This window comes from Salvia miltiorrhiza, chromosome 4, assembly GCF_028751815.1.
Source record: "Salvia miltiorrhiza cultivar Shanhuang (shh) chromosome 4, IMPLAD_Smil_shh, whole genome shotgun sequence".
Taxonomy (NCBI): Eukaryota; Viridiplantae; Streptophyta; class Magnoliopsida; order Lamiales; family Lamiaceae; genus Salvia; species Salvia miltiorrhiza.
In genome coordinates this window covers 48,249,868-48,272,488 of record NC_080390.1, presented here as the reverse complement: position 1 = coordinate 48,272,488, position 22,621 = coordinate 48,249,868, and the positions used below count along the sequence as shown (strand labels likewise).

The window sequence follows — 22,621 nt, the reverse complement described above, 5'->3', positions numbered from 1 at the left end:
AAAATGTGAATTTGTGATCTATATATATTTATCCTATTAGTAGTAAGTGAATAACCAACTTTGTGTTTCCAATAATATTTTTTTGACATGTCAGTAAATAAAATATGTTGTAATATGTGAGTAAGTAGTCTTAGTTTTGTATCTATTTTGTAATATTGACTTATGTCCATATATTCCTTGAGGTCAGTAAAGTCTCCCCCCCTCTCTCTCTCTCTCTCACAGTTGAGCAAAGCAAACCATATTCCGCCATAACAATAATAGTGAAAAAAAAAAAAAAAAAGTGAAAAACGAGGGAGATAGGTGAGTAAAAAAACAGCAGCACGAGACAGCATTAATAAAGTGGGTGATTTGATTTTGATTTCAAATATGCTCTTCCAACTTTAGTCTGAATTCTCATTGTGATGTTTGTGTTCCTGGCAAATTGATGAATGAATCTTGATCCGTAATTCGATATATATGATGATGGCATCTTCGGAGAGCTTCCAGAGAGATGTGGAAGAAGAGGAGTGCCAATACCTGTGCGTTTCGTCGTCGTATTACAGCGTGTTCGTGGTTCGGCTGGCGATCATGATCATGCTGGCAATCTTGATAGGCTTGCTCACTCTCCTCACATGGCACATCACCAGAGTCTACACCACCAAATCCCTCAACACTCTAGCATACGGCCTCCGCCACGAGCTCCTCCAGCGCCCCCTCCTCCGCATGTGGAACATCCTCAACTCCACCGTCGAGGTCGCCACCGCCCAGGTCAAGCTCTCCGACTCCGTCATCCGCCGCTACAACAAGCCCGCCGCCTCCCAAGCCGACCAGCTCGACCTCTACCAAGTCATGAAGGAGCTCACCTGGGCGCTCTTCGCCAGCCGCAAGGCCCTCAACTCCATCACCCTCAGCTACAGAAACGGCTTCGTGCAGGCCTTCCACCGCAACCACCGGAGCAACAACACATACTACATCTACTCCGATCTCACCAACTACTCCATAGCCACCTCTTATTCCGTTAATCTCCTCTCCTCTCACCAAGGCTGGAACGACCAGTCCATCCACAACAACATGTCTGCAATCTGGTACCGCGAGCCTCTGGACCCCAGCACGGGGGAGAAGACTGCCAAGGCCGCCCCCATCCCCCCCGATGAGCTCATCAACATCGCCGGGATTTCACAGGTCCCTGATGGCACGGCCTCGTGGCATATAGCTGTGAGCAAATACAGTGACTCGCCCTTGCTCTCTGCAGCATTGCCTGTTTGGGACCCTTCCCACAAGAGCATAGTTGCTGTGGTGGGCGTTACTACTGCTCTGTATAGTGTGGGGCAGTTGATGAAGGAGCTGGTTGAGTTTCACAGTGGCCACATCTATCTCACCTCTCAGGAGGGCTGGCTGCTTGCTACCTCCACCAACACTCCTCTGCTCATGAATTCTACGTCCGGCCCTAAGCTTATGATGGCTGCCGATTCTCAGGAGTCTGTGATTAGGTCAGGGGCCCAGTATTTGAGTAAAGCCTATGGGAACAAGCTGCCTCCTAGTCAAGAAGTCCATATTCAGAGCGCCAGGCTTGGGAACCGCCTTTACTACATTGACTCCTTCTTCCTCAACTTGAAGAGGCTTCCTATGGTCACTCCTGCACTGCTTCTTCTCCTGCTTTCCCTTTTCATCCACACTGTTTGCTCATTTCTGATTGCTTGCAGGTTGGAGTTATCATGATTCCCAGGCAATATATAATGGGGAAAGTGGATGACAAGGCTTTTAAGACTTTGATGATTTTGATATCTGCTTCTGTGTGCATCCTACTGGTTGGCTGGTTCTGCATCTTCATCTTGACTAATGGAGTCTCCAAGGAGATGAAGCTGCGCGCTGCCTTGATAAGTCATCTCGATGCAAGGAGGAAGGCCGAGGCATCCAACAACTACAAGAGTCAGTTTCTTGCAAACATGAGGTCAGCAGCCTCAGATCATGCATGACTTTGCTTCTTCATTGCATATATTGATAAACTTTTCTTCTTGTCACAGCCACGAGCTTCGGACGCCTATGGCTGCCGTGATTGGCTTGCTGGATATCCTCATGAGCGACGACTGCCTCAACAGTGAACAGCAAGCGATGATCACACAGATCCGCAAATGCTCTAATGCTTTGCTGAGGCTTCTTAACAACATTTTGGATCTCAGCAAGGTACAAGTTAACAATCATCTTTCAACGTACCATTTGTGTCGTGTAGCAACAATTGGAAGGCGTGGAATGAATCAAGATCTCATACTTGGTGGGTGCAGGTTGAATCAGGAAAACTGATACTAGAAGAAACTGAGTTTGAATTAGGTAGAGAGCTTGAAGGGCTTACTGATATGTTTTCCGTGCAGCGTATTAACCACAACGTGGAGACTGTTCTTGATCTCTCGGGTATGGGTCTTACCCGTCTCTCGTCTATCTCTACTACCTCTCCTTGCTTAACTTGTACATGGTTCTATACCATTGCAGATGATATGCCTAAAGTAGTCCTAGGAGACTCTGGAAGAGTTCTTCAAATTTTTGCAAATCTGATTAGCAATTCTATCAAGTTCACAACCTGTAAGTGAGGAAAAAAATATAATCAAACGTCACTTGAAACAAATATTTTGAGAGGTGAAGGTAATGAATGATCTGTGCTTGTGACAGCTGGATACATCATTCTGCGCGGATGGTGTGAGACTGTAGACGCAGATAGTAAGAAAAGAGAGTCTTCCCTTAATCCGAAGGAGTCGTGGTGTGCACAAAAGTTGAAACGGAAACGAGAAGCAAGCCATGGGAAGATATGCTCCAAGAAAGACAACAGAATGATTCTTTGGTTTGAAGTTGATGATACTGGCTGTGGTATATATTTACATATCCTATATCAGCAGGGTGCATACACAATCAAACATTCTAAACTTTCTTGTTTTTCTTACCAGGAATTGATCCTAACAAATGGGAATCAGTTTTTGAGAGTTTTGAGCAAGCTGATCCCTCAACTACAAGGCTGTAAGCTACTTATAATTCCATAGAATCCAATTCTAGATTTAAATTTAAGGAATCTCGCCTTGACAGCTTCGGTTACAACATATTCTATTCTCAGGCATGGAGGCACCGGTCTTGGTTTGTGCATCGTCCGAACCTTGGTGAGAGATGCATGGATTCTTGAAAAATAAACTTCCAAGTTGATGAGTTTCACTATGATGTTGTATCTCTTGCTTGCACTTTAATGGCGGCGAAACTTTTGGCAGGTGAACAAGATGAATGGAGAAATCAAAGTGGTGAAGAAGAGTGGACCGGGAACTTTGATGCAGCTGTATCTGCTTCTCAACACGCCTGCTGAGACGACGAAGCAGCATTACCAATTAGACTTCAAAGACCACAATCTAACTGTGAGTTTTGCTTCACTTTCAAGACCAATGATAAACCTCAAAAAAGCAAATGAAAGTTTATGTAGTATGGTAGTTTAGAAAGCTTTAGAAACTATTAATTATTGAAGCTGAATACAGGTGTTGCTTGCACTTAATGGCAGAATGACCAGATTGATTATGACAAGATGGTTGCGCGAAAAAGGAGTTCAAACACATGAAGCATCTGATTGGAATGAGCTGACACTAAATCTTCAAGATTTCTTCAATGCAAGAATCACTAATGGGAACTCACAGATGCCACGCTCAGAAACTCAAGAATCAAACTTGGGAAGCAGCATTGCATCAATTTTCATCATAATCATCGACATTGGACTGCTCGACTTGAGCACTGAGCTGTGGAAGCAGCAGCTCAATTTTCTAGAGGAGTACTGCGCTGGTAGAGCCAACTTCGCGTGGATCATGAATCACGACACCTCCAAAGTTATCAAGGCTGAACTCCGCAGAAGAGGGCATCTACTAATGGTTAACAAGCCTCTATACAAAGCTAAACTAGTTCAGATTTTTGAGGCAATCATAAAAAGAGACAGAAACTTGCACCTACAAACTCCCGTAGCAGATGATGAATTCCATGAAATTGATGCTCTTCAGTCTCCTTCTGCTAGCTCAGATGATTCTGAAAAGCTGGATAACGAGAGCTGCACGATGATTAGAAGCTCCCATGCTGGAGTCAGAAGAAGTGAGTATTTCAGTAGAGGACCTCTGTCTCAAAACATGCTGAGCAACTCCTGTGCCGATTATATCCATGTAAATCTAGAAGACGGCATCTCTAGCCTCAGTAAAGAACGATATTCCACTAAATCATATCATGAAGAGATTCAAGGTGCTGCAAGCTCACATAAGGCTGTGAATGAGCAAAAAAGGCCTCTTGAGGGCCTCTGCATCCTTCTTGCAGAAGACACAATCATCCTCCAAAGAGTTGCAACGATCATGCTGGAGAAAATGGGAGCAAGAATCGTGGTTGTAGGAGACGGGCTTCAGGCAGTGGATGCTCTGAAAAACAAGATCCAGTCAAATGAATACAATGATGCAAAGGCATTGCCATATGACTTGATATTGATGGATTGTCAAGTAAGTTTACTACCATTATATATTAACTTGCAATTTCTGCTTGTTGATCAGCAACAAACTAGACATTCTCATAGTGTTTAATTTGGTGTGGATTTTGCAGATGCCTAAAATGGATGGGTATGAAGCAACAAAAGCAATAAGAAGATGGGAATGTGGAAGCGGTTTTCACATTCCAATAGTTGCACTCACAGCTCATGCAATGTCTTCTGATGAAGCCAAATGCCTTGAAGTTGGCATGGATGCTTATCTAACAAAACCAATAGACTGCAAGCTTATGATTTCCACCATTCTTTCCTTAACTAAAGGAATGTGATCCGACTCTTCCAAGAAGAGTCAGAGTCATATGTTTCATCTCATATTCCGATTCTATCAATGCATGTTAACTAAGCCTTGGTGCTTGATTTTGTATTAAGGATAAGATATACAGTTTGAGCAAAGAGTCATAGGTTTGTCCACAGAAGTTGTAGATGGAATAGAGCCAATTTGTAAATTTAGTGCTCAAGCTTTTGTGTTTTGCTCCTCCTTTATCTTTCTTGAAATGATTCTAAGCGTTGTTTTATCGATATTACCAAGTAACTGAAAACATAAAAGCTCTTTGCTACATGTATATTTTGTCTTACAAATATATTAATCGCTTTATCATCACGACAACAAACGAGGTATCTATTTCTTTTATTTATTCTCGTCTTTTGAAGTACGTCGTTGATGTGGTGGTAGGACTTTAGTTTTTATGTGCGTGAGTTGGACTAGCAGTAGTTTGCTACTGATTCGTATCGATTAACAAATCCAGATTAATTTTCCTGTCTTCGCAGCAGGCAGAAGCCAAATCCAGATTTTGTGGTATTCCAATTTATTAGTCGTTTTGTAGAAGAATTTGGTTTAGCAATAGCTCAACAATTAGAAATTAGGAGTTAACATGGGCATGGTGAGGAGTAGTTTATTTGATTGATCATCATATAATGTACACTTCCGTGCATGGTACTACCATGTTGACATATAATAGCCCCTGCATCTCATCATATTAAATTCACACACAAACCCTCTAATCCGCGTACCCAACGTGAAGCTAGCTGGCATTACGAATTTTATTTCAATCAATTCAAGATTGTATACACGTGCATCCACTGCCTAATTCAGCACACCCACGTACATTATGACTGAGTTTATAAACTCCTTAAAATAACTTACGCAAACTAATACCCCTTATATATTTGGGGGTCTTCCAACTATACAAGTAGAGAAACCAGCGCGTGTGTAGAAAAATGAGAGGAGAAGGCAAGAAATGGGAGGATTTGATGCAACAAGTGAAGAAAGTTGGGTACATAGCTGGGCCGATGGTGTTGGTATCGATGTTGCAGTATCTGCTGCAAGTGGTTTCCACGATGATGGTCGGCCACCTCGGCCGCCTCACGCTATCAAGCGTCGCCATCGCCACTTCTCTGACCAATGTCACCGGTTTCAGCCTTCTCGTAACTCCTTCATCTCTTGCTAGCTATGTACACAACACAATTAAATAGTGATGAGTTTTGGTTGTGTTGTGTAGTCAGGGCTGGTTGGCGGCTTGGAAACTCTGTGCGGGCAGGCCTACGGCGCGGGGCAGTACCAGAAGCTGGGCGTCTACACTTACAGCGCCGTGTTTTCACTAGCTGCAGTGTGCATCCCGGTGAGCCTTGCGTGGGTGTTGATGGAGAAGCTGCTGGTGGCCATGGGGCAGGATCCCCTCGTCTCCCTCCAAGCCCGAGACTACTCTCTCCGCCTCATTCCCGCCCTGTTTGCTGCTGCTGTTTCAAAGCCTCTTGTGAGATACTTGCAAACTCAGAGCTTGGTTTTGCCGATGGTGGTAAGCTCGTTTGTGGTGCTGTGCTGCCACATTCCCACCACTTGGGCTCTCGTCTATAAGCTGGATATGGGGAGTAGTGGTGCAGCTACGGCCGTCTGTATATCCAATTGGTTATATGTCTTTGTTCTTGCAGTTTACATCAGATACTCACCATCATGCAAGGCCACGCGCTTGGCCTTCTCCGTTGAGGCCTTCCGGCACATAGGGGAGTTCTTCCGCTTTGCAGCTCCTTCTGCTGTCATGGTTTGGTACTGCTTTCTCATCTGGCTTCTTCTGTTTTGCTCTGTCTTGCCTTGCTTCTATTCTAACTTTTTCTATTTATATATGGTATGCTGTAGCCTGAAATGGTGGTCGCTGGAAGTGCTTGTTTTGGTATCCGGCCTTTTACCCAATCCAACGCTTGAGACATCAGTGCTGTCAATATGGTAATCTGCAACACTCATCATTTCTCAATATTTTATATATATTGAGCATCTCTTATGGTTTTTGAATGATCAGCCTAACTATTTCGACATTGCATCTCACCATTCCGTATGGACTTGGAGCTGCAGCAAGGTTGGCTTTCTCTTCATATATCAAATCAAATATCAACGTGGTTTGTGTGTTGATGGTTTTTCACTTGCAGCACGCGAGTTTCGAATGAGTTAGGAGCTGGAAATGCGGACAAGGCGCGGCTGGTGGTTTGGGTGGCGATGTTTCTTGCTGTGGCTGAAACTGTGGCCGTGAGCATCCTTCTCCTCTGCCTGCGCCACGTTCTAGGGCGTGCCTACAGCAACGAGAGGCAGGTGGTGAACTACATTGCTGGGATGACTCCACTTATTTGTGTCTCCACCATCACTGATAGCCTGCAAGTAGTGATCTCTGGTTAGTGTCCTAAATCTAATCAACCACCTAAGAAACTCATGGGTAAGGTAAATGGTTGTTGTACATCAGGAATTGCAAGAGGGAGTGGGTGGCAACACATCGGTGCTTATGTGAACTTAGGCGCATTTTATGTGGTGGGGGTTCCGGCAGCCGTAGCCCTGGGCTTCGCGGTGCACTTGAACGCGAGAGGGTTATGGATAGGGATACTCATTGGTTCTGTGTTGCAATCAACCGTTATGTCAGTTATAACAGGATTCACCAACTGGAACAAACAGGTACCTACCCATTTCAGCTTTTCCTACTACTTTGAAATTGACGACATCAACTTCCTACAGGCAACGGAGGCACAGGAGAGAGTCGCTGAGGCTCCATCGTCACACCCCTAATTACTCAAACTTGGAAGCCAGACTGAGAGATCATAGATATGTCAGGAAACAGTGAAATGCAAGACATAATAAAGTAGGTAGGCGATCTCGTATTATATCAAATTATTGTGAAAGAAAATTGTCTACACAGCACACCACTCATTACATTCCAATGAAAACTTGTAGCTAGATCTGATAGTGATGTAAATGAGTGAATGAGATATGTGCATGGTCAAGAAGTTGGTGAAGTGAGAGCAATTTCTATTTCCTCCAAAGATCGCCCCTTCGTTTCCACCACGTTACCAGTTACGTACATCACTGCTAGAATACAAACGGTACCGAATCCCAGGTATACTGTACTCAGCCCGAATCTATTCACAACGCTCAAGAAGTACAACCCGATCACAAAATTGGCTATCTGTTACAACCAAGAAACACCCGACTTCAATAATAACCAACCCAATTTCCATCACATTTTCTATCTATAGATACCATTATGCCAGAAACTTTTTGTCACGGATGACTCATAATCACTTGAAAAGACTGAGGCCAATAGTGACACGAAATCAACATCAAACAGGAAAAGAATGCCAAAATAGATTTCTTACCCAATGCGTTCCCAGAGATAAAGCCACTGCTTTTGCTCGGATTCTTGATGCAAAAATCTCAGGAAGTAGCAGAGCAGGTACTGGACCAGCACCAAGAGAGAACGACAACACATAACTGCACAAATAAACATAGAAACAAGTTTCGGAAAATTTATATACCAAAAAGGAAAAATGTGCTTAAAATTGGAATGTACAAAAACTTACAGGACAGTGCCAAGTACAGCAAGTGTGCCTGAGTAAGGTGTCAGAGCCCTCCAGCTGAAGGTCAGGGAAAGCAGCAACATGGAAGAACCCTTTGAAAGAAGAAAACTGATATCTATGAATAAACAATCAAATATAGACACCGCTGCTCGGAAAGGGAAACACAGGAATAACGCAAATTATGAGACCAGAATGCAACAAACTTACAGCACTAATGTCCACAATAGTTCCTATGCATAAATGTTCACTTAGATTTCTTAATGTATTTGTATTTTGCAAGAATGTAGGATAAAGGATACTAAACAATCAAACTTAATATAAATGAATCATACCATTCCTGCAAAACTTGTAATCAAAAGACTCTTCCTTCCTTGTTTATCCATCAATGAGGATGCAATAGTTGTGCCTGGCAAAATGTACACACAATATGTAAAATGTCTGTATAACTTCCTTATTCATTCGTCTTCTAGAACCTCGAAAATAAAACTAACCAATAACATTTGCAGCCCCAACCAGAGCACTGGCAGCAACATCAGATGTAATACCAGCAGTGCGGAATACTGAAGTAGAGTAGTAAACAACTGCATTGATCCCAGCAAGCTGCTGAAACAAGAAGAGAGCTGCACCAACACTCACAACTGCAACACGATATAATATAAATTTTCAGGACACCCAAAAATGCTGCAGGAGTAATTATAAGGAATGAAGACTACAACAATGCAGTCTGTAGCTTAATCATTTTCTATATACAAAGGAACCATGGCTAATGTAATGCATAAGTAAAATAGGGAGGCATACTACATTATTGTAGCTTCCGAAAAGGGAAATGTAATCTCAATCTCATAAAAACTCTTGTATTCTGTAAATACCTTTCCGGTAGCGGCTGCTAAAAAGATCAAGCCATCCAGCTTCTGGTTCAGAGGAACATCGACCTGCTGCATCCAGATCACCCATAACCTCAGCAACTCTTTCTTTCCCAAATAGCCTCCTTATGGACACTTCGGCTTCAGCAATTTTCCCTTGCTACAGTAGAAATGTGCCTCATTTAGCATGTTTATCAAATGCACACCAAAAAGCAATCAAAGCAAGCATATATAAGTTTGTCAAAAAACAGGCAATGTTATGAAGTTCACAATGTAACCTGATAAAGCCATCGAGGACTTTCAGGAGAACAGACCATTCCTACCGCCAACAATACAGATGGAACAATTGCAATAGAAAACATTGTCCTCCACCTTTTCACAACAGAGACCAAAAGCAGCATGAGATCGACAATAAATAGAAATTAAAAAATGTGGGAGTAAATCAAGTTATATTATCCATCCAAGTGATACTGCACTGAAGGCGATGTCAAAGACATCAAAAGAGGGACGATTTTTGTGTTACCATGTCCAAATATTTTAAAATTGATTAATAAAGAATAAATACATTTTGACTCATCGGGCGACAATAAGCTAGAGATGATGGTGATAAGATTAATTCTGTTGTCATTTATAACTTGTAAACTTGGTTGTTCTATGGCATATGACATAGGTCGTATTACAAGAACCAGATGAAAATCAGAATATTAAAAAATGAGACTGTTTTCAATCTGTCAGGAGCCTAAGATTATCAACAAAATACCTATCTCCAGCATATCTCAATAGTTAAAAACAATTAGTATAAAATACATTTTTCATGACGAGGACATATTTGCAAGAAGTAAATACCACAATGGATTCCCCGCCAAAGGCAGCCCAACTACCAATGCTGCTAGAATTCCAATGCATATAAATAATTGATTGACAGATCCAAGAGTACCACGAATTTCAGTAGGTGAGATCTGATCAAGGAAAGAGTGTCAGATGTATTATACAATAATCAAGGAAAGAATAAATAACAGGTGCATAAAAAAAGGCTACCTCGGATATGTAAAGAGGCACAATAGCTGATGATATGCCTATTCCAACTCCAGCAACCACACGACCAATTATCATTGTCTCTACACTTTCTGCTATGGCACTGAGATACATGATTACAGTTTAGATAATAGTACTATCATCATTTTGTTATCAAATACAAAAATCAGAAGATGGATTCTAATACAAACCAAAGAAATGCACCAACTGCAAGTGGAATTACATCCAGCACAAAAGTCTTCGTTCGCCCAAATTTATCAGCTAATGAACCTCCAGTAAAAGATCCAACAGTAGCACCAGCAAGAAGTGCGCTAACGACCCAGCCTGAGTTAAAAATAGGCAGCATATAAAACATTGACTTCCTAATAAGAAAGAAGATACGTGCCTGGAGTATTAACAAATAGGAACTTCTTTTTGTAGATATTATGATCAGTGTCCCAAATCAATACAAGAGTAATGTTTTGATGTGAAAAGTCATTGACCGTGATGGATTATACCTTCCAACCAGTTGGCTTTCCAGGAAATTTTAGATGGCAAGATAGATGCATCTTATATTTCTCCCAGTTCTACACTAACCCAAAAAATAAAAATATATGGTATGTTCACTTGCACCACTTTGAATTGCTCCATATGGACCCTAAAAGGACTTCAATAACAACTTGCCTTGTAACACTGTGTTCTCCGCAATCCCAAGATCCTTGGCTAGGTACTCTAAAGCTCCATTTACGACCCTGAAGAAGATAAGTGTTACAGAAGGACATACCAAAAACCAAAGAAAATGTCTATGTTGTTGTAGCCTAATGTATCGTTCATCAAAAAATGAAAATAGATATGAAATTCATACCCGAGATGATATCCAAACAGAATGGCCCCTAAACAAGCAACACCAACATATGGATAAACATTTCCAGATGATTTCGCTTGGATTTTGGCAGTTGCAAGATCCTCTGGATCATCTTCTGTCACTCAACAAAAACACTAATATCTCAATGAACCACTTAGAAAGTGCTATGTGTACACTAATTCCAACACTCAAGTAGCATTGAGAAACAGGGCAAATCAAAGTCACACAATAATACACAAATTAAGACTAGGAAGAACACATGCAGCTACAACAATGACAACGTCCGGGGGTACCAACCATTACATTATACTAGTGACTACAGTTTTTGCTTATCTAATATGCAGTTTAACACATAAAACCAACGTGAGTAATAAAGAATACTTGCACCAATCCCAGCTCAATTCTTTAACATTAGTGTTGGTTTTACAGCATAACCACATCAACTAATCATGGGCATAAAAGGTGTAGTCAAAATTATACCCAAGTACCACAAAGGACAGCTCCCACATTGAACATAATCACGATTAAAAACCAAAAAGTTGAGAATTAAATTGAATAAAATACAAACCAGAAGCTTGAGCTCTGACTGATCTGTTCTTGGCTGAAGATCCGTTCAAACTCTGAACACTCTCTCTTCCTCCCATTGGAACTGGAACCGGCACTAATTCTGGGATCAGCGGCGGCGGCACTCACTAGCGTGAACCTGTTTCTCTTGAACAAAAAACTAGGATCCTGTAGGGGGGGAAACGATTTTGCTCTGATTGAGAAAGCGGAAGCCTGCATTTCCACTAGTATAGCCTGTCAACACTTCACAAAAGTCAACAAACAGTAATTTTTACATCAAAAAAGTTAAACCGTAAAATGCACGGCGCTCGGACACTTGAATGCAAGTCAGAAGGCGACTTAATTGCGAAATTAAGAAGCATTAGCGCCACATGAAATCGATGGATGAAGGACTACCGATCCAGCGAAAATAACATGAAAAAATGAATAAAATTGGAGATAAATATGAGGCGGAAAATGTCGAATTAGGAGATCCAGTAAGTCTAAGAAGATGATTAGTATTTTGTTCGCGAGTGAGCAAGTTGGTGGAGTGGAGATCTCAAACCTTTTCATCATCTTCTTCGCATTTCTTATTACAAGTGCTATATCTTTTTTCATATTATTACCATACATACTAGATTTGATGCACGTGACATGTAAACCTCGTTTAAGAATGTGGCAGACACTGAAGATTGCCACGTCATTGGGTACCAACCATATCCAAATGTGCACAAACAGCAGATTATCGCAGCGTATTTGGAATTTACTGCATATACTAATTGTAGTTTTTTGCAGGCAGATATAGGAAAATTAAGGGAGGTAGAATTTTTTATAATGACATAACAAGTTCGGAAATAGTAACAAATATATATTATTTATAATCCATCACTACTCTGAATAATGCAGAATATATCTGCAATGGGTGGATTAATTGAAGAAAAGATGAGTGTCACGGTGATTGGTGGCATTAGATAATTGCGGGAAAATGAACAAGGATAAGGTGTTTTATATACATTTATGTGTATGTCAATTGTAGAAGAGAGAGAAAGAAAAATAGGGTAACACGTATGTGAATTGCATTGAGTGAAAAATTGATGAGTGAATAATACTTTTTGTCCCTTTTTTATGTAGTAGTTAGCATTTTTTGCGGTATGTCATGTGTCCATAATTATCACTTTTAGTCATATTTAAGTCTTAAATGAGATTAAGAAAGTTGAATGATATTGAAGAAGTTAAGTGAAATTAAAAAATATAAATACAATTTACTTAATTGCTTTACTAGCTCTTGAAGATTTGTTCTGTTATGTCCCGTATAGGGGTGGCGTTCGGCCCCACACTAGATTTGCCCGAGGTCCGCCTTTATTCTGTCTCATAGGAGTTGGCGTTGGCCTCGTCCCAAATTTACACTTGATACTTAATTGTCGTCTACTACTATTTATAATCTGCCGCGTGTTTATAGAAAAAATGAGATTACATATTTTACTCCACAATAATATCATATAATTCCATGTCATTTAATGCAATATGCATGCTCTTACTAAAGATTATAACAAGTATTCAAGTGTTCTTCAATTCTATAATGGTAACTAAAGTTGTTCTAGATCATTCGCCCACAACGGTGTTGTGTGATGATATTTACAAGGTGATTAATTGTGTTTATGAATGGGACATATGAACGCCACACAAACTACAAGAAGAAGCAGATGTCTTCAAATTTGAAAATCTGATAGTTTTGGGGAACATGGTATATTTGGTTTTAACTTTAAGATCACTACAAGTAGGAAAATTCATTTGTCTTCTTGTTTTTCCATCTTTCCCTGTCGTACGAACAAGTAAACTGGGCTTACGCTTTCTTAGTTTATTCAACTTAGCCCAATATAAAATTGGGCCTTTCATTTGGTCACATCAACACAACTCCAAAGACTAGCTACTTCAGTAAATGTGGACATACAAAATTGAATGGATAATTTTCACTTTGAATCATATTCAGAAATATTTATTTAAATGATCAACTATCAATAATTTTATAGTAAAAATGCGAGCGTTCAATTTTGGGTCTCGAAATTTTGATGTGCCAGGTCAGATGCCTTTTTAAATTATAATTATATTTCTCCTCAAAAAAAGAATTATAATTATATTTTTTATTTATATGACTCGAAAAGCCATTTTTTGTGCCATCATAATTTATTTATTTAAAAAAATTAATTAATTATGAATTTAAAAAAGTGTTAGTAATCAAGAGTATTTGAAGAATATGACATAAACTGCCTCTCAAAAAAAAAAGAATAAGACAGAGAAAATTTATACTCCCTTCGTCCCACTGTAACCACCACCACCACCACAAATGCCGCGCCAACCATCTCCGTGACGAGTCCCCCCTTTCCTTGCTCGACGCATAATACATTTTGATGGGGCACGTGTGAAACATGCCCCAATCACAAAAAAATTGTCCCTCTTCCATTCACTTTCATGGCAGGGGAGCTGTTCCCAAACGGCTCTCTTGCCTTTTTTTTTTTCCTACCTATTTTATTCATCATCTATAAATTGTTCCTCTTTCATTCACTTTCACACCCTCTTTTCATTCATCTTCTTCTTCTTATTATTTATTTCATATTTTTTTGTGCAAAAATCATGGAAGATGGTTGGGCTAAATATTAGAGCAATCACTCCCAAAATCCCTCTCCCGGCAATCCAAATTCTCCCGACAATGCATTCTCGCCATTATCTCAATCTTCTAACGCCTTCAAACGGCGGATCTTGAGGAAATAAATTTGAACGCCCAATTTGCGGCGACGACCGACCCCGAGGTGGAGAAGATAACATCCATTATGTTGTGACGCAGTCTACCAAACAAAGGGCCACATGCGATTCCACCAAAGGCTCTGACCAAAAATGAGCAAGCTATTGGGGCGATATCCTCAAAAAATACAATGCTCAACGGCCCCAAGGCACGATCCAACGTGATGTGAGGAAAATAAAGTCTCACTTTCAACGCGACCAAAATGACGTAAAGTTGTGGGAAGCCATCTACAACAAGTGCCAAGTAAATTGGGGCTCCGGCATGAGCGACGAGCAAATCACCTCTCAAGCACAACAAATTTACGCTTCCGAGCACGGTGGTATCTTCAAGTACCCACATGCTTGGCGAATGTCAAAAATTCGCGACGATTGACGAGGATGTCTATTCATCCAAACGCTCCGAGGGTTCGGATAGTCGCTATACGACCACCTCTAGCGAGCAAAGTATCTCTACAAGGCCCCCAAAGACAAAAGGCGGCAAAGAAAGACAAATGCAAGAAGAAGGCGGAGTCGTCCGACGAACAAACTCGAGCATGTGAAGCCATGGAGAACATGATCAAGGTTATGGGCATCTTCTCCCAAGTCCAACGCGACCTCGCCGACGACATCATAATTAGTAAGGATACCTCCGGCATGAAACCTGACGAGTTGAAGTTGGTGGAAGATATCAAGAAACGCAACAACTTATCATATATTGTAGTTTTTTTATGTTATTTTTTTAAAATTGAAGTAATTTAGGACTTTATTTTATTGTAATGCAATTTTCAATTTCAATCAATGTAGGATTAATTTTTAATTCAAATGAAATTATGTTATTAATTATAGTGTTTAGAATTAATTGAAAACAAACATTAAAATTAAATATAAATTAAAACAAAAATTTAAGAGCCAAGAGAGTTGGCTCACCAATGTGGGTGTTAGCTCACAATTGAGGAGACCACTTTTAAGAGTCAATATTAACTCACCATTGTGGATGCTCTAAGTGATTCAAATTTTTTTGACACGAAAATCAAGGAGAATATATAAATTGGTTGAAAGTGATAGGACCTATACTTTTTTAAATATTAAATTTTTTCATTTATAAAAACAGACCATTTATAATGGGACTACCCAAAATAAAATGCAAGTCACTTATAGTTGAGGGAGAGAGTATTTATAAAAAATGACATTTTTCATATACTACTCTCTCCGTCCGCGATATTGTTTCCACATTTGTTATTTCGGTCCGTTCGTGATATCCTTTCTACTTCCATTTATAGAAGTAGGGTCCATAAATTTCCACTTATAATAATAGTGGGACTCAAACTCCACTCAATGCAATATCCACTACTATCTACTACTATTCGCTAGCATTTTAAATTTGAGGCACTCTTGTGTGCACCTGGGTGCACGGTGCACCCGGGTCAAATTTGACCCGGTTAAAATTACATAATATATACGAAATTTGCACTCTTCTTAACAACTGGAAAGCTGGCGCAGTTGGGTAGAACCTGCGCCTCACTAACGAGGGCCGCAGGTTCGAATCCCCTTCTGGGCGAAATTTTGGTGGTTAGCTTTTTTTCATTCTTCTTTTTCCTTTTTTTCTTCTTCTTTTCAATTATACTATTTCTCTTTGTAAATGACAATATTTTTCTTGATAAATGACACCCTTTTCAATTATACTATCTCTCTTTGTAAATTAAAATATTTTTCTTGATAAATGACACGATCGGTATTAATAAATGACACTATATTTATATTACAAATAACACTTTTAATATATCTAAATGATACTATTTTTTTTAGTAAACGACACTTTTTATATATCTAAAAATGACACTATTTTTCTTATTGAATAACACTATATGCATTAATAAATGATACTATATTTCAATTTAAATGACATTTTTAATTTATCCAAATGACGCTATTTTTATTAGTAAATGACACTTTAATATATATATATATATATATATATATATTCGTTTTTTTTCCTTCATTTTTTTAGCATTTTTTTCCCTTTCGTTTTTTCTTTTTTCTTTTTCTTTCTGCATTTTTTTGTTTTTTTTCTTCTTATTTTTTCTTTCTTCTTGTAATTTTCCTTTTTTCGTTTTATTAAAATTATATTTTCGAATGACACAATGAGATTTCGAATGACACTACATGATTTCGAATGACACTATAATATTTAGAATGACACTACATAATTTCGAATGACACTATAATATTTCGAATGACACTTTAAGATTTCAAATGAAACTTTAACATTTGAAATGACACTTTAACATTTCAAAATGACACTATAACATTTTGAATGACACTATAACATTTCGAATGACACTTTAAGATTTCGAACGAAACTTTAACATTCGAAATGACACTTTAACATTTCAAAATGACACTTTAAGATTTTGAATAACAATATGAGATTTCGAATGACATTACATGATTTTGAATGACACTATGAAATTTCGAATGACATTATAACATTTCGAATGACACTATAAGATTTGGAATGACATTACATGATTTCGAATGACACTATAACATTTCGAATGATACTATAACGTTTCGAATGACACTATGAGATTTCGAATGACACTACGAGATTTCGAATGACACTACATGATTTCGAACGACACTATAATATTTTGAATGACACTATAACGTTTCGAATGACACTATGGGATTTCGAATGACACTACATGATTTGAAATGACACTATAATATTTCAAATGACACTAAAACATTTGGAATGACACTTTAAGATTTCAAACAACAATATAAAATTAGTAGCGACACTTTAACATTTCAAAATGACACTATGAGATTTGAAATGACACCTTTAAGATTTTGAAAGGACACTACGTCATTACGAATGAAACTTTAACATTTCAAAATGACACTTTAAGATTTTGAAATGATAGTGTTATTTTTATATCATAATAGTGTCATTTATATAGTACTATTTGTAAAATATAATAGTGTTGGTGTTATTTATATAAGATAATAGTGTCATTTTATAATTAGTGTTATTTCTATATAGTGTCATTTGTAGAACTATATAGTATCATTTATGACACTATTATAAGTTAGTATCATTTGTAGAACTATATAGCATCATTTATATAAATAACGCTATTATATCTATAAATGACACTAACACCATCATGTTATATAAATAATACTATCATGATCTACAAATAACATTATATAGAAATGACACTAATACTATTATAAATAACACTTTTCTTTTCTACAAATAACACTAACACTATATAGTTCTATAAATGACACCAATACTATTCTGTTTTATAAATGACACTATCAAGTTATAAAAATAATACTATATAAAAATGATACTAACATTATTATAAATAATATTATATACTCCATGGAAATAACACTACTAACTTATAAAAATGACATTATTTTTATTAGTGTAAAAGTTATCATCGGTGGAGATCACAAAATCAATTCCCAGTTTCTTCCCAACATATCCCATCTACATAAATCCGTAGCAATTTAATTGAAGTGTGCTATAACTAGGCAAATGAATCAACTAAGCCATAATCTAGCAAGCAGCAAATAAAGGCATAATCTTCCAACTAAGCATCCATACTCCGAGTGCCCCAACCTGAGCTCGTTGCGCCGCCAGCAGCTCATTAGGAAATGCCCCATTCTCTGCAGCCCAATGCTCCATTCTCCACAGCCCAAACAAATTCTCTGCAGCCCAAACAGATCAAAGTCTGGTTCCAGAAGCGCAGGTACTCGAATCATTCCTCAAATTGGGTGCATTTTAATGGAGGGTTTTGTATGTAGCTAATTGTGTGGCTAGTTTAAAGGGATAATTAAAGATTAAGCGTAAAAATAGCAGATATGGAAAGATGTCTGAGAGAATCGAGCAATGGAGAGGAGAGGGAGAGGCAGGATTGACAAGATAGAGAGTAGGTGCTGCGGCGGTGGCTGACGGCGGCTCTCGCCGGAGAGGATGCGGCGTAGTTGCTGTGTGTGCTCTGTTTTGTGAGAGAAGAGATCTGTGAGAAAGGCGTGTTCTCTGTTTCTGCGGTGTAGGAATTTTAATTTTTTTTTATTATTATTAATATAGATGGGTTCCGGGTAGGGTTATACATGGAATTTTCGATTTGGGCAGGGTATGACCCGGGTGTACCGTACACCCGGGTGTACACAAGATTTTGCCTTTAAATTTTCACTTAAAATTCTCGAAGTAGTAAAAATCAAAGAAAATATCCATAAATCTTAAGCCGCAGCATCTTTGTTTCTGCTTCTGCTTCTTCTTCTCAATTCCTGCTACTCTCGACATTGGTACGCACTTCACATTTACAGTTTCTTCTGTAAAACAATCTCTCATCAGCAAAGGCGACGGCAATAAACACTTGTTCGTGCTACCTATAACAGATTGGAGGCCTATCAATAAAGGCTCGTCTCTTCTCCCCCGCCCTCTTCCCACCTATTTCCTCGTTTTAGTTTATTTTTCAATTTTCACTTGGTGAAAGCTCGGGGTTTTTTTTGTTTGAAAATTAAAATGTTTATGGGGTTTCAATAATATGCAAAACATTATCTGATATAGAATCGGTGTATTCAGGTCGATGTTGTATGCAGTTTCTTTTCCTAATACTTGCACGAGCAGCAGCATCTCTTATCCCAGAGTGAAAGTTCCAAATTGTCATGAAAAGCATTCAGCTCCAACAAGGTTTCGAGTCTCTGCCTCCACAGCCGAGCCCAATGGGGTCAAGACCGAGTACACTCCTTGGCTAATTGTGGGATTAGGGAACCCTGGAAACAAATATCACGGAACCCGCCACAATGTATTGGCTTCTGCTCTTGATTTGCATTGCTTCATATGTCTTACTGCTTTTCTTCTTGAACCTATTTTTATTCTTATCAACTTCTTATGAAATAGGATATGATATGCACCTTATTACTGTGAAAATTTTGTGATTTTATGAAAACTAGGTCGGGTTTGAAATGGTTGATCGCATCTCTCAAGTGGAAGGCATTGTGATGAACACTATACAGTCGAAAGCATTAGTTGGCATAGGTGCTTATTTATTCACCTCTCTCTCTCTCCCTAGCCCTCCTTAAAGAAGTATTCATTAAGTTGCATGTCTGAATGCAATCAGTGCAGGTTCAATTGGAGAAGTACCAGTTTTATTAGCTAAACCCCAGACATACATGAACTTCAGCGGAGAAGCGGTTTGTTCTCCACATTATGCATGCTTGTTAAATTTAAGTAGTTTCTAATGTTTGATAAAGTTAAGCCATGGTAAGGAGTAAAAACCTTGTCTGTTTGAGGAATCTGCCCTCGTTCTTTTACTAGCTTTTGGTGATGAAAAAATAATCTTTGATTAAGTGCTGTTGTTTTGAACTTCAGCTATGGATGCTATGTTCTGCAAAACAAGAGTTTCCCTTGTATGATGTATTACATTATATACTCATGCCATTGGTTTGCTACATAGTACTTTTGTCAAGTTTGCATTATTGTAAATAATAACATACCAATTTCGTTATCTAGGTCATAACTCTAGCCATAGTCATTTTCCATATATAAGAAGTTTTGCAGCAATTTTCTAGTTTAGCATGGATTTGTTGCTTGTTGCTAATCAGAGTATGCATTCCCTATTAAAATGTCACATAACTCTGGAATGGGGTGAATTCAGCCTTCAGTGAATGATGTTGATGAATAGCAGAATAGGAGACCTTTTATTTTTTGTTCGTTCTGTAGTAATCCTCCCAATGCTAAAAAAAAGGTTGTGTTTTCTACTGAGATATTGTGCAACAAGTGATTTTTTGATCAGATGAACTATCCTTAAGCAGCTCAATTGAATCTTCTTTGGATTGGGTTTCGAACTCATCTTAATGGAATTTGGTGATTATATATTTGAAGCATGATTTTTCTGACCAGAATCAACTCTACCGCTGGCAACTTTAGCTTCGATCATACAGAGTATTTTAGAAGACTTAGGGGGCGTTTACATTGGATGATTAGCCTTGATAGATAAAAATAGTAAGCCTAATCCCTTGTTTACTTAGATGGGCTGAAACTTTGGGATATCCCAAGGCCCTTGATATCTTTTATCATTTGAGCTAGTTTTGCTTGATTTATATCCCATTGAAAGGGTGGGATTGAAACAATCCTAGTATGAAGGATAAAAATACTCAATCATGCAAAGTAAACGCCCCCTTAATATCATATTCTAAGGACCTAGTAATGTCTACTATGAATTGCCCTTGGCCTTTCTGTATAGTATAGTGTAGTTTGTAGATATTTCTTTTCTTATGAAACTAATTCTTTCTATCTGTCCCATGCGACCAGGTTGGGTCGCTGGCTGCATATTATCAAGTGCCCTTGCGTCACATTCTACTGGTCAGCTCATACTGTAAATCTTTACATGGAATGGAATTTTCCTTTTTTTCATTTTTTATAAAAATAAATAAACTACATGATTTAACCACACTTTACAAATTCTGGCTTCTTTTCGGAAAACCATTCTAGGTTTATGATGAGATGAGCTTGCCAAATGGAGTTTTGAGGCTTCAACCTAAAGGAGGACATGGTCACCACAATGGGTATTGTCTCTAGATAAAGCTTATGAAGAAAATTGTCAAAGAAATCATTCATGAGTTTGATATTGATTGAAATTTTGTCTTGAACTCTCTTGTGCCGCACTTGCAATTCTAGAAAAAACACTATGATCGTGCTAATTGTTACTTATCATTTAGGAAGTCATGTGATCACAGTTCCCTGTGTGTATGTGTCCTTTCATTTGTCTCATTCTTTTTACATCTGCTAGGAGGATATCTTTTTCTCTATTTATTTTTTGTTCTTCTCTGTCTTCTTCTTTCTTTTCTCTTATTCTTTTTCCTTCATTATTTGCTTATCTTTCTGAAAACAGAGCTTGTCTTCAAGGGTGCATTCTCTTTGGTTACAAATTTATCATGAGAAAACGAGGGATAATAAAATATGGAAAAATGCTATCACATTTTAGTGGTTCCCATTTTTTTCGTCCCATGTTCTCTAGGATGGAAAACATGGGAAAATATAATCACATCAAATACCCGTCATGATAATATTATCTTGAATTGGAATGAAAAGGAGGGAAAGGGGGTTGCCCGGAAAATTTATCCATCCTGCCCGAAAAAAAATATTCATCTTATAGAACATAGGCAAAGAGTGGAGAAAGAGTGAAAATATATGTTTTCCACCCTTTTCCATCAAAGAGAATGCACCCTAAGATTATTAGTAACTTCATGTGTTGATAAGTTGCTCTCTTCATTATATCTTTATGCTAAATTCAGATTGTCATGAATTGAAATTGGTTCGAACAATCTATCGAAATGAATAATTAAATTTCTCTAGTCACATGATTATACGATATCTTGTAAAAGCTTAGGGTTCTTGTTTGACAGGGTGAAGAGTGTTATGGAACACTTAGATGGGCGTCGTGAATTTCCCCGGTTTTGCATAGGTCAGTAGATTCTTAACTGAATCCCTAGTCCTACTGCTAGAGCTCATGACTAAAGCATACCCAATATTTGCAGGTATTGGGAATCCGCCTGGTACAATGGATATGAAGGCTTTTCTTCTTCAGAAATTCAGCACCTTGGAAAGAAGACAGGTATGCTGATTATGAACTTTTGTTGGAGTGTACTAGGGTTGGAAGGGTTAAATTAAATTGTTAGTGAACAGGTGGATGCTGCATTGGAACAAGGTATCGAGGCGGCGAGGAGCCTTGTTCTAGAAGGATTCACTGGTCGAATAAAAAGATTCAATCTTGGCCAGAAATATAAGTATCATCAAGTTTGATTGTATTTAGAGATGTAATGTAGGATATAAAGAATGCTATCTATCTTCTCTGGGCTTTATCAACTACAGGTATTAGTGGCCACTGGGTTAAAAATCTCACCCGAAAATATCGATGTTATATCTCAAAATGTACCAAGTATACTCAAGTTTTAATTTTTAAGGCATTCGCATCTATAGCCTTTGGGGCTTCAACCCCACTTAAGAATCCGTCCTCCACATTGGGGGCTCTAAAACGGGCTTTAAATATTTTATTTCTCGTTTCTCAAATTTAAATGCATTTCAAAATTTAAATAAATATTGCCTTCTGAAATTAAAAATTTGGTTAAATTGAATTTTAAACATGACAATAATTAAAAAGAAATTGCAATAATTAAAAC

The 22,621-nt window shown here is 38.4% G+C and overlaps 4 protein-coding genes and 1 long non-coding RNA gene across 9 annotated transcripts; 3 read left to right on the top strand and 2 right to left on the bottom strand.

Annotated features, from left to right (window-relative positions):
• The first annotated feature begins 206 nt into the window (after positions 1–206).
• Positions 207–5,078, top strand: LOC131023960 (histidine kinase 1-like). The gene is made up of 11 exons (XM_057953629.1): positions 207–1,608; positions 1,683–1,930; positions 2,004–2,163; positions 2,262–2,388; positions 2,467–2,556; positions 2,644–2,838; positions 2,916–2,985; positions 3,080–3,122; positions 3,228–3,368; positions 3,486–4,475; positions 4,576–5,078. The coding sequence occupies exons 1-11, from the start codon at positions 457–459 to the stop codon at positions 4,786–4,788; spliced, it is 3,429 nt and encodes a 1,142-aa protein (XP_057809612.1). The 5' UTR covers positions 207–456; the 3' UTR covers positions 4,789–5,078.
• A 458-nt stretch (positions 5,079–5,536) lies between these two features.
• Positions 5,537–7,376, bottom strand: LOC131023959 (uncharacterized). The gene is made up of 2 exons (XR_009101568.1): positions 7,244–7,376; positions 5,537–7,160 (listed from the first exon to the last, which is right to left on the bottom strand). It is a non-coding gene; the product is annotated as an uncharacterized LOC131023959 (long non-coding RNA).
• Positions 5,738–7,819, top strand: LOC131023957 (protein DETOXIFICATION 12-like). 2 transcript variants are annotated; one of them, XM_057953628.1, is made up of 7 exons: positions 5,738–5,944; positions 6,019–6,563; positions 6,654–6,740; positions 6,814–6,870; positions 6,941–7,179; positions 7,249–7,454; positions 7,515–7,819. In XM_057953628.1, the coding sequence occupies exons 1-7, from the start codon at positions 5,738–5,740 to the stop codon at positions 7,563–7,565; spliced, it is 1,392 nt and encodes a 463-aa protein (XP_057809611.1). In that variant the 3' UTR covers positions 7,566–7,819. The 2 variants fall into 2 exon arrangements, with proteins under 2 accessions (XP_057809611.1, XP_057809610.1); XM_057953627.1 differs by having other exon boundaries at positions 7,249–7,819.
• Positions 7,632–12,267, bottom strand: LOC131023956 (plastidic glucose transporter 4-like). Of its 3 annotated transcripts, XM_057953624.1 has the most exons (14): positions 12,204–12,267; positions 11,664–11,893; positions 11,096–11,210; positions 10,915–10,982; positions 10,443–10,575; positions 10,255–10,354; positions 10,063–10,175; positions 9,495–9,588; positions 9,223–9,376; positions 8,845–8,991; positions 8,686–8,759; positions 8,357–8,445; positions 8,153–8,267; positions 7,632–7,962 (listed from the first exon to the last, which is right to left on the bottom strand). In XM_057953624.1, the coding sequence occupies exons 2-14, from the start codon at positions 11,737–11,739 to the stop codon at positions 7,777–7,779; spliced, it is 1,464 nt and encodes a 487-aa protein (XP_057809607.1). In that variant the 5' UTR covers positions 11,740–11,893; positions 12,204–12,267; the 3' UTR covers positions 7,632–7,776. The 3 variants fall into 3 exon arrangements, with proteins under 3 accessions (XP_057809607.1, XP_057809608.1, XP_057809609.1); XM_057953625.1 differs by having other exon boundaries at positions 11,664–12,219; XM_057953626.1 differs by lacking the exon at positions 12,204–12,267 and having other exon boundaries at positions 11,096–11,207; positions 11,664–12,197.
• Positions 12,268–17,882: 5,615 nt separating this feature from the next.
• On the top strand, positions 17,883–22,408 carry LOC131023955 (chloroplastic group IIB intron splicing facilitator CRS2-B, chloroplastic-like). Of its 2 annotated transcripts, none has more exons than XM_057953622.1 (9): positions 17,883–18,183; positions 19,023–19,245; positions 19,394–19,478; positions 19,566–19,633; positions 20,754–20,804; positions 20,934–21,007; positions 21,848–21,906; positions 21,980–22,056; positions 22,128–22,408. In XM_057953622.1, exons 1-9 carry the CDS (start codon positions 18,089–18,091, stop codon positions 22,242–22,244), a joined length of 849 nt encoding a protein of 282 aa, XP_057809605.1. In that variant the 5' UTR covers positions 17,883–18,088; the 3' UTR covers positions 22,245–22,408. The 2 variants fall into 2 exon arrangements, with proteins under 2 accessions (XP_057809605.1, XP_057809606.1); XM_057953623.1 differs by lacking the exon at positions 17,883–18,183 and adding an exon at positions 18,673–18,856.
• Positions 22,409–22,621: the final 213 nt, after the last annotated feature.

Bases quoted from the DNA above. Each gene is read 5' to 3' on its own strand.
- LOC131023960 (XM_057953629.1), top strand. From the start codon at position 457: ATGATGATGGCATCTTCGGAGAGCTTCCAGAGAGATGTGGAAGAAGAG. The intron at 2,164-2,261 runs GTACAAGTTAAC...TGGTGGGTGCAG, and splicing joins ACATTTTGGATCTCAGCAAG to GTTGAATCAGGAAAACTGAT. The intron at 2,986-3,079 runs GTAAGCTACTTA...TTCTATTCTCAG, and splicing joins GATCCCTCAACTACAAGGCT to GCATGGAGGCACCGGTCTTG.
- LOC131023957 (XM_057953627.1), top strand. From the start codon at position 5,738: ATGAGAGGAGAAGGCAAGAAATGGGAGGATTTGATGCAACAAGTGAAG. The intron at 5,945-6,018 runs GTAACTCCTTCA...TGTGTTGTGTAG, and splicing joins TCACCGGTTTCAGCCTTCTC to TCAGGGCTGGTTGGCGGCTT. The intron at 6,741-6,813 runs GTAATCTGCAAC...TTGAATGATCAG, and splicing joins ACATCAGTGCTGTCAATATG to CCTAACTATTTCGACATTGC.
- LOC131023956 (XM_057953624.1), bottom strand. From the start codon at position 11,739: ATGGGAGGAAGAGAGAGTGTTCAGAGTTTGAACGGATCTTCAGCCAAG. The intron at 11,211-11,663 runs GTTTGTATTTTA...GTTGAGTGACAG, and splicing joins AGTCAGAGCTCAAGCTTCTG to AAGATGATCCAGAGGATCTT. The intron at 10,355-10,442 runs GTTTGTATTAGA...CATGTATCTCAG, and splicing joins GCAGTTGGTGCATTTCTTTG to TGCCATAGCAGAAAGTGTAG.
- LOC131023955 (XM_057953622.1), top strand. From the start codon at position 18,089: ATGCCCCATTCTCTGCAGCCCAATGCTCCATTCTCCACAGCCCAAACA. The intron at 19,479-19,565 runs GTGCTTATTTAT...CAATCAGTGCAG, and splicing joins GAAAGCATTAGTTGGCATAG to GTTCAATTGGAGAAGTACCA. The intron at 20,805-20,933 runs GTCAGCTCATAC...AAACCATTCTAG, and splicing joins CCTTGCGTCACATTCTACTG to GTTTATGATGAGATGAGCTT.